This window comes from Salvelinus namaycush, chromosome 23 (genome assembly GCF_016432855.1).
Source record: "Salvelinus namaycush isolate Seneca chromosome 23, SaNama_1.0, whole genome shotgun sequence".
NCBI classification, from domain to species: Eukaryota; Metazoa; Chordata; class Actinopteri; order Salmoniformes; family Salmonidae; genus Salvelinus; species Salvelinus namaycush.
In genome coordinates this window covers 39,346,048-39,363,304 of record NC_052329.1, presented here as the reverse complement: position 1 = coordinate 39,363,304, position 17,257 = coordinate 39,346,048, and the positions used below count along the sequence as shown (strand labels likewise).

General features: G+C 46.0%; 1 protein-coding gene across 1 annotated transcript in view; it reads left to right on the top strand.

Annotated features, from left to right (window-relative positions):
- Nucleotides 1-17,257, top strand: part of LOC120018677 (protein jagged-1b-like) — a 34,916-nt gene that overhangs the window by 3,038 nt on the left and 14,621 nt on the right. The window contains exon 4 of the mRNA XM_038961878.1: nt 15,712-15,769. Within this exon, the coding sequence (XP_038817806.1) occupies nt 15,712-15,769 (58 nt within the window). The remainder of the gene's footprint in view (nt 1-15,711; nt 15,770-17,257) is intronic.

The following is a 17,257-nucleotide window of genomic DNA, read 5'->3' as shown; positions in this document are numbered from 1 at the left end:
AAGGTTCAATCAAAAAATCTAAAAAGATTTCGAGGCGGACTGGGAATAACGCTGGTCGTGCTCAGCAGCTGGCCTGGTGTTGGAGCGCACAGGTCTGTGTGTTCTGGCCTCAGGCGTCTGGAACACACACATGCGCACGGACACACACACACTTCGCCCCTCCATGTTGGGGAGGTGTGTGAGTGGCAGGTATGAGTGTGAGAAAACTCTCCCGCAGAAAGTCTATCTGGATCCGTTTCAGGGCCAGGCCGTGGGGCGGGCTGGGCTGCAGGGGAGAGGAGAGAGACACTCAGAGGCAGGCCAGCATTTCTATGGGGAGAGCTGCGGTTGAATGACTCACATTATCTGGCCGTCTCCAGGAGGTAGGGGAGAGGCCAGGGGAAATAGGGGGGAGACGGGGGAGGCTCAGGCAGTATTCTGATCCCTCTGCCCCAGGTGATGAACAGGTGAGCACAGTCATTATGAGGAAAGGTGAGCTCCCTTTATCCCTCGCCCTCGCTCTTTCTCTCCACTAATCTATTCAGGGAAATGAGAGTGTGTGTGCGCGTGTGTGTGCGCGCACGTTTGTATTTGCTTGTGTTTTGGGTGTGAATAACCTGCATGTGTGTGTGTGTGTTTGTGAATGTGTATTATATTTCCCCGCTGTCTGCCCAGCCCCTCACTGTCTGATCATATGGACTGAAGGATTTGGCTGCAGTTTGACCCCAAGTCCAGGGACAGCTAGCGGCCTGGTCTGGGACGTTTTAGCGAAGGCGTTTCCGTTCAGATATAAAACATCAAAAGCATTTCGAACCGTGAGGTCATTTCTCAAGTCGCACGGTCCTCATGTTGTTTCCAACTCGCATATCTGATTGGCGGAAAGAGGGGGACTGTGGGGATTGTCTTTTTCTTGTCTATGTGGCAGAGGAAACTTACACAGTTTCTGAATGAATGGACGGAGTGAATAGGCGGTGCACCAGAAGGAGTTGCCGGGTAGCTCTCAGACAAAGGTGCATTATAATGTCTCCAAAGCCTTGTTCCTCTCAAAGATCAGAATCCTATAGAATTGTTACTCTAGATCGGCTGTGCATAACTTGAACTTTCGGCTCCCATTGACATCAATGTACAGTGTGGTTTACACTAAACCGTTTAAGTGTCCTGCTTTGCTTTCCACTCTTAATAACTTTTTCCCTCGTACCGCTGTTGACTTGGGGCTAGCTTTAGAGGAGGGTTAAGAGTCCCTGTGACAAATGACTTTGTGATAGGCACTGAACGAATACCGTTAAAGAGAACTGAATGGGCTGTGGTCCTCATCTCTTGATCTTAGGTCAGTCTTTCGTAATCTTGACCTCATGTGTTGAGCCACTCAATCTGATCCTAGGTCAGATTCTCTGCCAGAGGGAGAGATCTCGCAACTGGTGGGACTCACGTTCAGCTGAGTGTGTGTGTGTGTGTGTGTGTGTGTGTGTGTGTGTGTGTGTGTGTGTGTGTGTGTGTGTGTGTGTGTGTGTGTGTGTGTGTGTGGTGTGTGTGTGTGTGCGTGGCTGGGGCTGTGGTGGTGGTGGGGTGTTGGTGCGTGGGTGTGCGTGGTGCGTGGTGGTGTTGTGTGTGTGTGTGTGTGTGTGTGCGTGTGTGTGTGGTGCGTGTGTTTCGGTAACCATATCATGATTTTTTTTTCACTCTCTTTTCTTTCTTTTCTTTCCTCGTTCACTCCCACCGCCTTAGTTGTCCGTGAAGGCTATTTAAAAAGCCACACTTGTACATTGTTTCCTGTTGTGTTGTATGTTCAGGTTGTAGAGTTAAAAAGCTAATAATGAAATGTGGGCCAGTCTTGTGAGGGCAGTAGTACCAGGAACCGTCAGCAGTCAAAGGTCAGAGTTGGAAGTATGTCTCATAATTCCCACACTAGGGTTCTCAGGGATGTCACTAGGTGGCCATGCCAGAGAGGACAAAACAGGCAATATCCACAGAAATGTTGAGGAAGGACCACTATTTGTTCTCTACCTAGGGGTGAGTAAGGTCGAGGTAAGGGCTAAGGTTAGAGTACGGGTTAACTAAGGGTTAGTGAGAGTTAGTGGTTAAAACGTCAAAATAAATCACATTTTATTTAGCATCATACTTCCGTCCTCTCTTACCTGTTTGCTCTCTCTGTGACAACCGGGTTTCCAGGAACAACTGAACTGCTATCAAACATGCAAAGTAGAGAAGCTATGCAAACGTATTTCAGCCAGTACTCTCCTGTGTTCTGGGTCGGGTCTAATATGCTCGACTACACACAGACGCTCGCTCGCACGCACGCACACACACACACGCGCACACACACACACACACACACACTGTGGGTTTACCTGTGCATTGGCGTGTGGGTAGTCAGGCTGACCCAGTCACCAAGGGGTTATGAGAGGAGAGAGGAGGACAGAGAGCTCAGTTAGAACACTCTTTCATTTGGGTCTCTCTCTCTCTTTCACTCGCTTTCTCTACTCCTCCTTTGTGCTTTCCTCTCCTTTGTCCGTCGATGACTCTCCCATACACACTCACTTGTGGGCTGACATTGGACCACACCACACCACACACACACACACACACACACACACACACACACACACACACCCACACACGAAGAAAGTGGATTCCGTCAGGGATTGAGCCTTGTGTTTTTTAGAGATAAGTTAATAACCTGGAGGACACAAGTCTCTCTAGGGAGGCAGCCTTTTAATGATTTCATTTGTGTGCAAATTGGATTGAAATGGGAGTTTCTATATCAGGAGGGGAAGCAGATTTACACAATCACCTTGGAGATCCTGCAGGGACCGTGTGTGTGTGTGTGTGTGTGTGTGTGTGTGTGTGTGTGTGTGTGTGTGTGTGTGTGTGTGTGTGTGTGTGTGTGTGTGTGTGTGTGTGTGTGTGTGTGTTGTGTGTTTGTGTGTGCGTGCGTGCGTGGGTGCGTTCATCTTAGTACACTGTGTTTGAAGAAGTGCGTGGGCACACAGCTTTGTAAGTAGTTGAACAGGTGTAATTACAGAAGTCTATTGACTCCTCACCCAGCTCCCTCTAGCACTCCCTCTCCAATCTCTCCCTCTCTCTGCCGTTACTACTCTTTCCTCCATCCCCTGTGTCCACCCCCTCTGAAGTCACTCATCTGTCAACACTCTCTCTCTCTCTCTCTCTCTCTCTCTCCTCTCTTCTCTCTCTCTCTCTCTCTCTCTCTTCTCTCTCTCTCTCTCTCTCTCTCTCTCTCTCTCTCTCCCCCTCTGTCTTCCCCATCTCTCTCCCCGCCTCTGTCTCTCTCTTCTCTCTCTCTCTCTCTCTCTCTCCTCTCTCTCTCTCTGTCTCTGTTCTCTCTCTCTCTCTCTCTCTCTCTCTCTCTCTCTCCTCTGTCTCTCCTCTTGTCTCCCCCCCTCTCCCCCCCTCTCTCCCTCCCCTCTCTCTCTCTCTCTCTCCCCCTGTCTCCTCTCCCTCTTCTCTCTCCTCCTCTCTCTCTCTCTCTCTCTTCTCTCTCTGTCTCTGTCTCTCTCTCTCTCTCTCTCTCTCTCTCTCTCTCTCCTCTCGTCTCTCCCTCTGTCTCCCCCCTCTCTCTCCCCATCCTCTCCCCGCTCCGTCTCTCTCTCTCTCTCTCCCTCTGTCTCTCTCTCTCTCTCCCCTTCTCTCTCGCTGTCTCTCTCTCCCCCCCTCTGTCTTCCCTCTGTCTCCCCCCCTCTCTCTCTCCCTCTGTCTCTCCCCCCTATCTCTCTCCCCTCTCTCTCTCCGCTCTCCCCCCCCCCTCTCTCTCTTTATCCCCATGTGAACCCATTCCTTTCATTGTTACTGCCCTCGCTCTCACTCCTGTCCCTCTGGTGATGTTAAACCACATACAGTGAGCTCCAAAAGTATTTCTCTGTACTCCAGCACTTTGGATTTGAAATGATACTTTGAATTTTATAGTCCTGAATGGCATGCTAACCTCTCACCATTACAATAACAGGGGAGGTTAGCATTTTTGCGTCTGTAACTTTCTCACTCCTCATTATTCACGATTCATTCATGACTATCCATAATCATGGTAGTATCCACATTAATGTAGAAGTGTTTAGAAACATATTATATTCTTATTTGCAGTAAAAGTCACTCCAAAATGACACCAAAAATAATTTACCTTTCATTTCTATTGGCCACAAAATAATCTGAAACACAACCAAGACAAACAGCAAATGCAAGTTTTTAGAGTCACAAGCTTGAAGTAATAATTGCATGTTAGGAAAATGGGACCAAATACTAAACATTTGATTACGTTAATACACATATAACTGTATTTTGCCCCATTACTTTTGGTCCCCTATAATGGGTGGACTACGTACAAAAAAGTGCTGTAATTTCTAAACGGTTCACCCGATATGGATGAAAATATCTTCAAATTAAAGCTGACAATCTGCACTTTAACCTCATAGTCATTGTATAATTTCAAATCCAAAGTGCTGTAGTACAGAACCCAAACAGCAACAATGTAGTTGGGGCTCACTGTAGTTTCCTTTGCGGTGGGAATTAGATGTAGCAGGGAACAATAATCCTACTACTAACTGTGTTCCTGGGGGTATCCCTGTTCAGTGACACAGTGAATGGAGCGTAATGAACTGGATAAACCTCTGTGTCCCAAGTGTAGTTCCCTGTCTCTTCTATGTCATCCTCCAAGTCCTTTCCTTCTTTTTAATCTCACTCGGGCGTCTTGGGAGCCACACTCTCCCAAGTACTACTCATTATTAACCCTCTCTCATTCTCATTCTGTTCTGCTGTCTGTGTGTGGGGGATTGACACACTAACCTGATATCTCATCTTTGCCGAAAAGAGAGCGTGTACGTGTGTGTTGGGTGTGTACTTGCGTGTATTTGTCTATATTTTTGGGATGGACAGTTTTTCTCTCTCCGTCAGCCTTGAATCCGGTTTACTGAGAAAGTAGAAACAGGAGAATTTTGAGAGGCCATCCAGACGCACACACACACATACACACACACACACACACACATACACATACATCCATCCCTATACCTACTTTCTCACTAGCCGTGCCTCACACTAAAAACCACAAATGTGGATGTTTAGCAGCCGGTAACCAGACGAGGTAATTTCCTGCGGAAGCCAAAGGGGGCATCTCGTTGTGGGCCGGGGAGGCGAGAGGGACACGGTGGGGGGAGATGAGGCTAGAAGGGGGGGGTCAGGGAGGGAACATGCCATGCCGCGAGGGCTCTGTTGTTTCAGAGCGTTTGAAGTAGCCTGGAATCACATAACTTTGTCAAGCCAATTAACCCGCTAAGAATGTGACTCAAAGAGACAGAGGAGGAGAGGTGGAATGGGGGGATGAAGAGTCTGATACTAATCATGTCCTGAATGAAAGGAAAACAAAAAGATGGAGAGCATAAAGAACAGAGGAGGACGGGATCACGGGCAGCAGTGGGGTGATGGAGCAGGGTGGGGTGGATGGCAGCAGGGTGGGGTGGAGGCAGCAGGGAGGGGTGGATGGCAGCAGGGTGGAGTGGATGGCAGGAGGGTGGAGTGGATGGCAGCAGGGAGGGGTGGATGGCAGCAGGGTGGGATGGATGGCAGCAGGGTGGGGTGGATGGCAGCAGGGTGGGGTGGATGGCAGCAGAGTGGGATGATGGCAGCAGGGTGGGGTGGATGGCCGCAGGGTGGGATGGATGGCAGCAGGGTGGGGGTGGATGGCAGCAGGGTGGGGTGGATGGGCAGAGTGGATGGATGGAGCAGGGTGGGGTGGAGGGCAGCAGGGTGGGGTGGATGGCAGCAGGGTGGGGTGGATGGCAGCAGAGTGGGGTGGATGGCAGCAGGGTGGGGTGGATGGCAGCAGGGTGGGATGGATGGCAGCAGGGTGGGTGGATGCCAGCAGGGTGGGGTGGATGGCAGCAGGGTGGGTGTGGATGCAGCAGGGTGGGATGGATGGCAGCAGGGTGGGGTGGATTGCCAGCAGGGTGGGGTGGATGCCAGCAGGGTGGGGTGGATGCCAGCAGGGGGGGGTGATGCCAGCAGGGTGGGGTGGATGGCAGCAGGGTGGGGGATGCCAGCAGGGTGGGGTGGATGCCAGCATGGTGGGGTGGATGCGTTCACCCAGGGACTAGTCCATGTCTGTTCTAGGTTTCAGTTTTCAAATGGCACCCTATTTTCTGGATGTAGTGCACTACTTTTGTCCAGGGTCCATAGGGTATAGTGCACTATATAGGGAATAAGGATGGGCCCACTGTTACTGTGATTCCATTCGGGTGTTGCTGGTGTGGTGCAAGCCATCGTATCCAGCTTCAAGCACCGCTGTCATGACAACACTGTCACTGAAGGGACATGTGTGGATGTGTGTGCAAGTGTGTGCAAGTGTGTGTTTGTGTGTGTGTTAGTGTGTGTGTGTCTATAATTACAGTTGGGCTAGTGATACTCCATGAGAGTGGTGTCATCTGTATGAGAGAGGGGTTATGATAGTAATGGGCCTGGTAGCAGAATGATTGGTGTGCTGCTCACGTAGATGGTAGAGCACGGGGTGATGGAGAGAGAGAGAGAGAGAGAGAGAGAGAGAGAGAGAGAGAGAGAGAGAGAGAGAGAGAGAGAGCAGAGGGGGGAGAGAGGAGAGAGAGAGAGAGAGAGAGAGGAAAAGGGAGAGAGAGAGAGAGAGAGACAGAGAGAGAGAGAGAGAGAAGAGGAGAGAGAGAGAGAGAGAAGGAGAGAGAGGAGAGAGAGAGAGAGAGGTAGTGAGAATACTGTTATAGTTGATAGTTTTGACCATCATATTGATCATGTGCCCTTTTGCATGTTTGTGCGTGTGTATGCGTGTGTGTGGAGGGGAAATTCCTCTCTCAGGGTTGGGAGTCCTTCCTGTCGTAGAGCTGTGTTTGTACAGCCTGGCTCAGCCGGGATATCCTACCCTGCCCATGTCTGAGGGCTCAGAGAGAGGTGGAGAGTGACGGGGGGGGGGGGGGGGGGTCATAATGCCCATCAGAAATGGAGTGAGAGGGACAAAAGAGACAGCAGAGAGAGACAGAAAGAGAGAGAGAGAAAGGAAGAGAGAGTGCCTATCAGGGAGAAATGGAGAGAGGGGCACACCTGGCTCCATGAGCTTTGAGGAAAAGGAATGTGGAGGGTTAGGATTGTGGGCATACATGGGCATCTGTCTGGGTGTCATTAACTCAAGCCTTGTTTTATTTATGGTAGACTGGAGGGGAAGAGGGGGAGAAACAATCAGACAGTTTCCAAGGATTTATGACTGTTTAATTTCCTTGTTGTTATTGCGTCTTGTTTTGGGAACTCCCACTCGTTCTCTCTCCATGCTAACACAGCCTGTTAAGAAGAGTGGTCAACGAGGGCATAACTGTGGAGACCTGGAGCTGTGGTATGTCCAAATGGAAAAAGGCCCCATCGTCCTTCCAGCCCACAGCAACATCAACCTCAGACTTTTTGCGGATGGAGAGGTTACAAGTGGTAAAATTAGCAAATTGCTCCCAGAACAGTGGTTTAAGAAAAGATGAAATAAATGACAGTTCTGCAAGAGATGACAGACATTCCATGGAAGGTTTCCAGAGGAAATCGTGGAGTTAGGAAAGCCGTTGAGTGTCCTCTTGAACGAATCAACTTCAATTATAAAGTGTTTTAATGGTTTCTTCCAGCCTCTCAATTCACTGCCGTGATACACTTTGAGCCCACTCCTCATCGCTACATGACACACACACACACACGCACACGCACACGCACACGCACACGCACACGCACACGCACACACACACACACACACACACACACACACACACACACACACACACACACACACACACACTATGAACTATGAAATAACACACACAAAACACACTGTGGTAGTCAACGCACACACACACCAGACAACACTGCACTCCCACACACACTCCCACAGCGACATTCCACCCTGACAAACACACAAATACACACTCACACAGGTACACCATGCTCTCAGACATGGAACAACATCCACGTCACTCCCCGGCTCTGTCATCCCTTCTGCTATTATTGTCCCAAATAGTAAAACAAATCACGGTGTTGTTGTTTGGGTGACAAACAGTCAAAATATCACTGTATTATTGTCAGTGTCGCTTATGTCATCAGTGGCCAGTGGCGACGCGTCTTTCAGGTGCAGGTGGGGCAGAGCCGTGATTGGCTCAGTGTTCTGTCACTCATGGGGACACTACGTCACAGCAAAATCTATGGGTAGAGCTTGAGAATTCAAGCCCCTTGGGTGCTGCCATAGACTTACATTAGAAGTGCCCATTCAAGAAGGCTCAAGGTCATTGGCCACAGATAAAATGACGTCAAATCATGTTATACCTACCTTAGCTTTGATTGGACTGATCATGTCAACAACATCCTTAGCTAGCAAGCTAGACAATCAGTCATCATTGTGCATCAAGTCGGCAATCTACTGGCAAATCCTTTTCAATCCTTGTCATAAGAAGAAAAATGATAGATAAAACGTATCGGTGTTCATCGGCCATTGGACATAAACATTACACAACAAGTTGGAAATCTCAAATTGAACAATGAGTGCTGAGGCGCCACTGCAGACCCGGGTTCGATCCCAGGCTGTGTCACAGCCGGCTGTGACCGGGAGACCCATGGGACGGCGCACAATTGGCCAAGCGTCGTCCGGGTTAGGGGAGGGTTTGGCCGGCCGGGATGTCCTTGTCTCATCGTGGTTTAGCGACTCCACTGATAGCCAGGTGTAGCAGTGGTGAGGTGTTGGTACTGCTGTTGGGACTCTGCTGTTGGGACTTGGCTGTTGGGACAGCTTTACGTAGGCCCTAACAGTTTGTCAGCACCGTTTGTCACCGTTATAGTGCAATTCGTGTATTGTTTAGTGTTGTGTAGTGGCTTTACTGGCATGCATAAAACATTTTTGAGAGGTTTTGCCCCACCAAGATTTACATGCTAAAATCACCACAGTCAGTGGCCATGTGTCTCATTATTGTTGTTTAATATCCTCTCTCTCTGGTCATAAACGCACACACACGCACACACACGCAGGCGCACACACACACACTCACCGTGTACTCACTCAGGCCTGTTTTTTTTTTAACGTAGCAACCTTAGCAACGTATCTGTGTATTTCTAACCAGACTTGTAAGAGAGAGAGTGGAACCAGCCTGTTTTGGTGGAACTGCAGGGTTGAGTGATAAGGAGAGAGGGAAATATCACGCGTCAAAAGTTTTTTTTGTATGTTTCTGTCAGTGTGTGAGAGAGTGAGTGGATATATGTGTGGGTGCTAGGGGTGTATGTATTCGCAGCATGTATTTAATAGCAGACTATTGTGGTTTAATATTAATAACAATGATTTGGTTGGTGCTTATATTTGTCCTATTGTTGTGTGTTTACTTGTGTGTTAAAATGTTGGTATGCTTCTGTGCATCTGATTTGCATATCTGTGTTTTTTGCGTGACTGATAGATTACATTTTGAAGTGTGTTGGACAGCGTATCTGTTTTGTAGTATCGCATTATTGGAAAGTAATGCGATACGGTTTTTGATAATGATCTTTATAGCACGGTTCACATCAAACAATTGGACAATTCTACGGTAACGGAATCGAGACGCTGATTTTTTTACTTAAAATGTGTGGCCAAACTAAAAACATTGATTTTAAAGTTGAACAAACCATACAACTCTATGCACAATGACTACTTTAAACAATTTTACAATGAATTTTTTTTATCAAAACAAATTCACTGTAAGAACAGTGCAGATGCAAAGTTTGGTAACAAGAATTTTGGTCAAATCTAACCTCAGTTTTTTTTAAAATGTTTTCCAAGAACTTTGTTAAATATCTGCTCTGAATGTCTGCAGAAAGAATGGGCTGTCAGCTATGACACGACACCTTGACTTTGAAAAAATCTATTTTGGTTATTGGATTACAGTAGGTGAAGTGGATTTACACATGGTAATGGAATTTCATGAAGGGTGCCTGATGAATAATAATTATATATGAATGTCATTCTCTTCATGGCGATGTATTCTAAATAGGTACACAAAGGTATAAATATTCAATATTCTCCTTTGCGTATTTGGGCATTATTCTACACACGGAATATTATTTTAATGAGCTCTGCCCCCCCATAAAAAAACATTTGGTTGTTCCAGACAGGACCAAATCTAAAGCAATCATAGACGTCTATATTTCCTATGTTTGGACATCAAAGTACAGCACAGTAGATTAGAGTAGAGTACTCGCTGTGTCCTTGAGCAAGGCACTTAACCCTAATTGCTCCTGTTAAGTCGCTCTGGATGAGAGCTTCTGCTAAATGACAAAAATGTAGAGTACAGTAGAGTTCAGTTACAGTGTACTCAACTCTACTTTTCTTTACTGTACTCTATTGCGTACTGTCCTTTGGATATATTTCTAATAGCTTTAAAAACTTGTCTGGTAGATGTTTTCTAAAACACCTTTTCCATCTGTTTGACCAGAAATCTAATCTTTTGCTTCTTGCTTATTTTTAGGATGGAAAATGGTAGAAAAATAAATGCCTTAATTAATCCCCCAAAAGATATATACTCTTAGCTTTCCTTTGACACACTCCTATAAACTTCACATATTGGTGCTCATGGGTCCTTTTACATGGAAATGCCCGGTAGCAATAAAAGAACAATGCACAAAAAAATATTGCACAAAATGAATGAAATTACAGTGTACAGATGTCATGATGAGTAACCATGGTTACTCTGGTCCCCGGGGGTGTGACCCCAGCTTTAGCAAAAGGTCTGGTCAATGGTACACCCTTCCTGAGTGCGTGTGTCACCTGGCTGTGTGTGACCTGGGCTCTGCGTGGATGTGTGTGTGTGTGTGTGTGTGTGTGTGTGTGTGTGTGTGTGTCATATGCAGTGGTGTAAAGTTCTTAAGTAAAAATACTTTAAAGTACTACTTAAGTCATTTTTGGTGGTATCTGTACTTTACTTTTACTATTTATATTTTTGACTTTGACTTTGACTTCACTACATTCCTAAGGAAAATAAGGTACTTTTTACTCCGTACATTTTACCTGACACCCAAAAGTACTCGTTAGATTTTGAATGCTTAGAAGGACAGGAAAATGGGCCAATTCACGCACTTATCGAGACAACACATGGTCATCCCTTCTGCCTCTGATCTGGCGGACTCACTAAACACACATGCATCTTTTGTAAATGATGTCTGAGTGTTGGAGTGTGGCCCCTGGCCCCTGGCTATCCATACATTTTTCCAAACAAGAAAATGGTGCCACCTGCTTTGCTTAAAAGAAGGAATTTGAAATGATTTATACTTTTACTTTTTCTGTTGATACTTAAGAATATTTTAGCAATTACATTTACTTTTGATACTTAAGTATATTTAGAACCAAATACTTTTACTCAAGTAGCATTTTACTGGGTGACTTTTACTTTTACTTGAGTAACTTTCTATTAAGGCATCTATACTTTTACTCTAGTATGACAATTGGGTACTTTTTCCACCGCTGCTCATATGGGCCCTCCCTTAGGTCGTAGCCAGCTGCTGACATGGGAGCAGGTACGGGGTGGGGGAGAACGGGGGATGGTTGGGGAAGGACGGGGGATGGTTGGGGGAGGAGGGGAGGGGCGGGACACGGTAGGAGAACAGAGGGAGAGAGATAATATGACATTTGAAATGTCTCTATGCCTTTGGAACATTTGTGAGCGTAGTGTTAACTGTTCATTTCTGATTGTTTATTTCACTTTTGTTTATGATCTATTCCACTGGCTTTGGCGACGTAAACATATGTTTCTCATGCCAATAAAACCCTGAGAATTTCATTGAATTGAGAGAGAGATAAGGAGAGAAAGGGGGTGAGAAAGGTGTACTTAGCTAGTAGCCTGGGTGCACGCCAACACTGAGGTAGCGGTGTGTGTGTATTGGACACTGCGTAATTCCCTACCCAGAAGTCTTCCGACAGGATGTCCAAACCGGTGATGACTTCCGCCCATAATCACCCCTCCCGAGTCCCTCCCCCCTATAGAAATAGAATAGGTAGAGCGGTCACTGTTCTTCAATTCTAATTTGCCACTGTCCACGCACTAGTCTATAATGATTTTCCAATGTTCTGAGAGATGACAAACATCAACGAATCCAAATGGGCCATCATCCCGAGCCACAAACACCCTGCTTGCACTCTGGGAGGTCTCGATGGCTCATTAGCACTCTGACTAATGCGGGCTACCACTGTGTGTGTCTGTGTGTTAATGGGGGTGGATTGTAAACACCATAGGTAAAGATAGTGGAGTGAAAAACACTCAAGTAGGCTGAGGGATGTCTCACTCCCCTTCTCTAATCTGCGGTGTGTGTGTGTGTGTGTGCGTGCATGCGTGGCACTGCTCTCCACTCTACACATCCTCACCTCCCCTCACCTCTTCCTCCCCACCTCTTGTTTACCTGTCTATTATGCTGTGACCCGTTGTTCTACACTTTCTCCAATGCACCTTCTTCATCCACAGTCTCCTGACCTCACTCCTCACACTGTCACACATTTCCATGCTCTTTTCCTCTTCCATCCTAGAATTCCATCCTCCCTTTCTCTTCATCCTGTATATGTACTCTCCCTTGCTTCCCAGTGTATTCTCCTGAATGGTCGGTTTAAAGCTCACCTACCTATTTATTCAATGCCCAACCTCTCATCTTCTCTGTCCTTCCTCACCTCAGGTCGCACACGCATGCATGAACGCACACACACACGCACACGCACACACGCCCTCAGCGTCTACACTCCTGTGCACCTTCCCCGCCCTTCATCCTTCCCCTCCCCACTCCTGAATGTCTTTTCCAACCTCTAATAAACTACCCTCTACATATTTGTAAATTTTTACACCTACTCCCTCCTCCCTCCATCCCTCCCGTCATTCTTATACATATAATTTACTCTCGGCTCACTTACTATCTTTTATCTTACATCCCGCCCTCTTTTCTTCCGTCTAAACTCACCTTCCATCCTCCATCTCTCCATCCCCCGCTCCACTCATCGCCTCGGCGGTGGGCCCTTAGAGCAGAGTCGTGACTGCACATCCATGCAGCCCTTTAGGAGGACACCCTACCCACAATGCATGGCGGGGTGATTTGCATGGCAGCTGCTGGGGTGTTTTGGAGAGAGAGAGCGAGAGGAGGGATGGAGAAAGGGGGGACATGGGTCTGAATTATTCATTGCTGAATAATTCAGACCCATGTCTATAAAAACAAAAACAACCAAAAACACCTGTCCTCCTTATCTCCCCTGAGTCAGGTATCTCAGTAAATTCAAATTCGTAAGATCTCTGCTGTTTGTCCCTGTCTTCTGTACAGGCCCTGTTGTAGCCATATGTAGTGGTCTATACAGTACTCTCTCTCACTCTAACTCTCTCTGTCTCTGTCTCTCTGTCTCTCTCTCTGTATTGCTGCTTTTTTAAGGTGCTGAATTCCTAATGGTTCATGCCACTCTGTCGTATCATACAAGCATACCTGGGGCCGTGCTGATCTAGGATCTGTTCATATAACATTATTTGTTATGATCTAAAAGGCTAAACTGATCCTAGATCAGCACTCCTACTCTGAACAAAACGTTGTGGATATGGGCCCAGTCCTATTAAATCTATGACCTGGAAAATAGGAAAAATGTAAACCTGTCCTTAAGGGCCTGGCAGAGTTGCCAGAATGCTCCGTAGATGTGGGTGACATGGCTCCCTTGGGGTAGCCTAGTTTGGCATAACACATCAGTGCTTCTATATAGGGCTGACACAATTTCCTTATAACCGTCGTAACCACTAACCTCCTCTGTTTTTTTAATGATGAGGTTTGCATGTCTTGGGGGAATGATATTTGTGCGTCTGTAACTTTCTCACTCATCAATATTCACATTTAATTCAGGATTATCCGTAATCATGGTGCATCCACATTACAGTAGAAGTGTTTAGAAACATATTCTATTCTTATTTTCAATTAAAGCAACTCCAAAATTACACACTACATTATTTATCATTCATTTCTATTGGGCACAAAATAATCTGAAAATCAACCAAAACACAACAAAAGCATCCAACAAATGTGTAGAGTCACAAGCTTGATGTAGTCATTGCGCGCTATGAATATGGGACCAAATACTAAACTTTTTACTACTTTACTACAGATAAGTGAATTTGTCCCAATACTTTTGGTTCCCAAAAATGTGGGGACTATGGACAAAAAGTGCTGTCATTTCACCCAATATGGATAAAATACCCTCAACTTAAAGCAGTCTGCACTTTATCCTAATAGTCATGGTTTGATTTCAAATCCAAACTTTTTGAGTATAGAGCCAAAAGAAGAAAAACATATATTCACTGTCCCAATTATTATGGAGGGCACTGTATATACAGTGCATTCGGGAAAGTATTCCGACCCCTTCACCTTTTCCACATTTTGTTATATTATAGCCTTATTCTAAAATTGATTAAATAATTTCCCCCCCTCATCAATCTACACACAGTAGCCCATAATGATAAAACAAAAACAGTTTTTTAGAAATGTCAGCAAATTTATTACAAATAAAAAACTGAAATATTACATTTACATAAGTATTCAGACTTTTTACTCAGTACTTTGTTGAAGCACCTTTGGCAGCGATTACAACATCGAGTCTACTTGGGTATGACGCTACAAGCTTGGCACACCTGTATTTGGGGAGTATCTCCCATTCTTCTCTGCAGATCCTCTCAAGATCTGTTAGGTTGGATGGGGAGCGTTGCTGCACAGCTATTTTCAGGTCTCTCCAGAGATGTTTGATCAGGTTCAAGTCCGGGCTCTGGCTGGGCCACTCAAGGACATTCAGAGATTGTATATATATCCTGAAGACGGAACAGCTTGGCATTTGTGCGGTTGAGCCCGTTTCAACTGAAAAAATGGTCTCTTTGAAACTTTGCTGCTCCTTGTTGAAATGTAGAATGTTCATTCAAATTGTGTTAACTGATGTGGCACATGCAATGGAATGTTTTTTTTGTAATGTCAGTTGAGTGGAATCAACAAATCACAGCACATATTGATAGGTACACTTCCCGCTTTTACTTCCTGCTTTGCTCCTATGGCCAAAGATGGTGGATAAGTTAAGATAGTTCACTCAGGCCGTTTACCTTTGAAACAAAAATAATCAGTTCCGGGCTGTCTCTCCAAGTATCTGAGTATGGTCTACTTTGTTCATTGACTGTAATGTAACCAGGAAAAAATTAAGGAGTGGGGTGTTTCACTATGGGTACACTTGCAATGGCAGCCAGTCCACCCATTATGCCATCATTGACTAGAATGGGGACGCACGTTCTATTCATTCTATTTCTATACATGCAGTCAGGAGAGGAGGAGGAAATGTGTGTCAGATCATTTCTTTTTTATATATATTATTATTTATTTATTTTTTGTTGCTTTTCCAACTGTTATTACGATGACCACGGTCATTTGGCTGGCCAATTACCGTCATCCAAAATCCAATGACCGTCACAGCCCTACTGCTATATGGATTTTATGAACGTTTCCGGAGTGAGTAAAAAATGACATTCGTCTTCACACTGTGAGGTTGCAAGGTTGTATTTGTTTCGTTTCATCAGTAGTCCTTCTGTGAGCTGCTACATGTTCTTGGCTAGCTCTTCGGGGTGTTTACGCCAGATTGTTGCTAAGAACTTTGTGACAAATCTATTTGTATCAGAACTACATACGTAGATGAAGCTGAATTGACTGAACCTTTTTCTCCCTCTTTGTCCTCCACAGAAATCTTTCTCCTTGGTGTTAGAGGCTCTGGACCATGACAACGAAACATCAGAATCAGGTAAGGCTGGAGAGAGAATTTCCAATTTCCTGCGTGTGTGTGTGTGTGTGTGTGTGTTTGTGTATGTGTGAGAGAGAAAGAGAGAGAGAGAGAAGCAGAGAAAGAGACAGACAGACTAAATTGCCTTCTTTCTTTGAGCACAGCCAGACTCTCATACTTTCCCACACACTTTAAAGGAAAATAAGCTGTGATACAGGGAGGGAGGGAGGGAGGGAGGGAGGGAGGGAGGGACATAGAGTGCATGTGGCCCCCTCCCCCTTCCCGTTTGTGACCCGGGGCTATGGTTCCCCTCTGTCCTCACTGGGTCCCCTTGCTGTCTCGAAAAGGAGGCACAACCAGTATGTGTCTGTTTTGAATGTGTGTCGATGTGCAGGGGAGATGTAGTGCAGCAAATCTGTATGCTTTTACTTGTCTGTGGGTGTGTGTGTGTGTGTGTGTTTCGAATTGTGCCTGTACGTGTGTGTCAGTGTTTCTGAGGTCTCCCAGTCAGACCCTTTAATTTCACACTCCGCTCCTTGTTTCTGCTCATAATCAGAGAAATCTGCATGATAGGGAATGTGAGCAGCATTCTCTAAAAACAGACAGACACACTACATGACCAAAAGTATGTGGACACCTGCTCTTCGAACATCTCATTCCAAAATCATGGGCATTAATATGGAGTTGGTCTCCCTTTGCTTAGAAACACAGGGACATTGTCATGCTGAAACAGGAAAGGGCCTTCCCCAAACTGTTGCCACAAAGTCGGAAGCACAGAATGGTCTAGAATGTCATTGTATGCTGTAGCGTTAAGATTTCCCTTCCCTGGAACTAAGGGGCCTAGCCCGAACCATGAAAAACAGTCCCAGACCATTATTCCTCCTCCACCAAACTTTACAGTTGGCACTATGGTAGTGTTCTCCTGGCATCCGCCAAACCCAGATTCGTCCGTCGGACTGCCAGATGGTGAAGCGTGTTTCATCACTCCAGAGAACACGTTTCCACTGCTCCAATGGCGATGAGCTTTACACCACTCCAGCCAACGCTTGGCATTGCGCATGGTGATCTTAGGTTTGTGTGCGGCTGCTCGGCCATGGAAACCCATTTCATGAAGCTCCCGACAAACAGTTTTTGTGCTGATGTTGCTGCCAGAGGTACTTTAGAACTCAGTAGTGAGCTCAGGTGCATCCTGTTTCCATTGATCATCCTTGAGATGTTTCTACAACTTGGTTGGAGTCCACCTGTGGTAAATTCAATTGATTGGATATGATTTGGAAAGGCACACACCTGTCTATATAAGGTCCCACAGTTGACAGAGCGTGTCAGAGAAAACCCAAGGTTGAAGGAATTGTCCGTAGAGGTCCTATACTGGATTTTGTTGAGGCACCAAAGAAATTCTACAGCATTGAGGTCCCCAAGAACACAGTGGCCTCCATCATTCTTAAATGGAAGAAGTTTGGAACCACCAAGACTCTTCCTAGAGCTGGCCGCCCAGCCAAACTGAGTAAT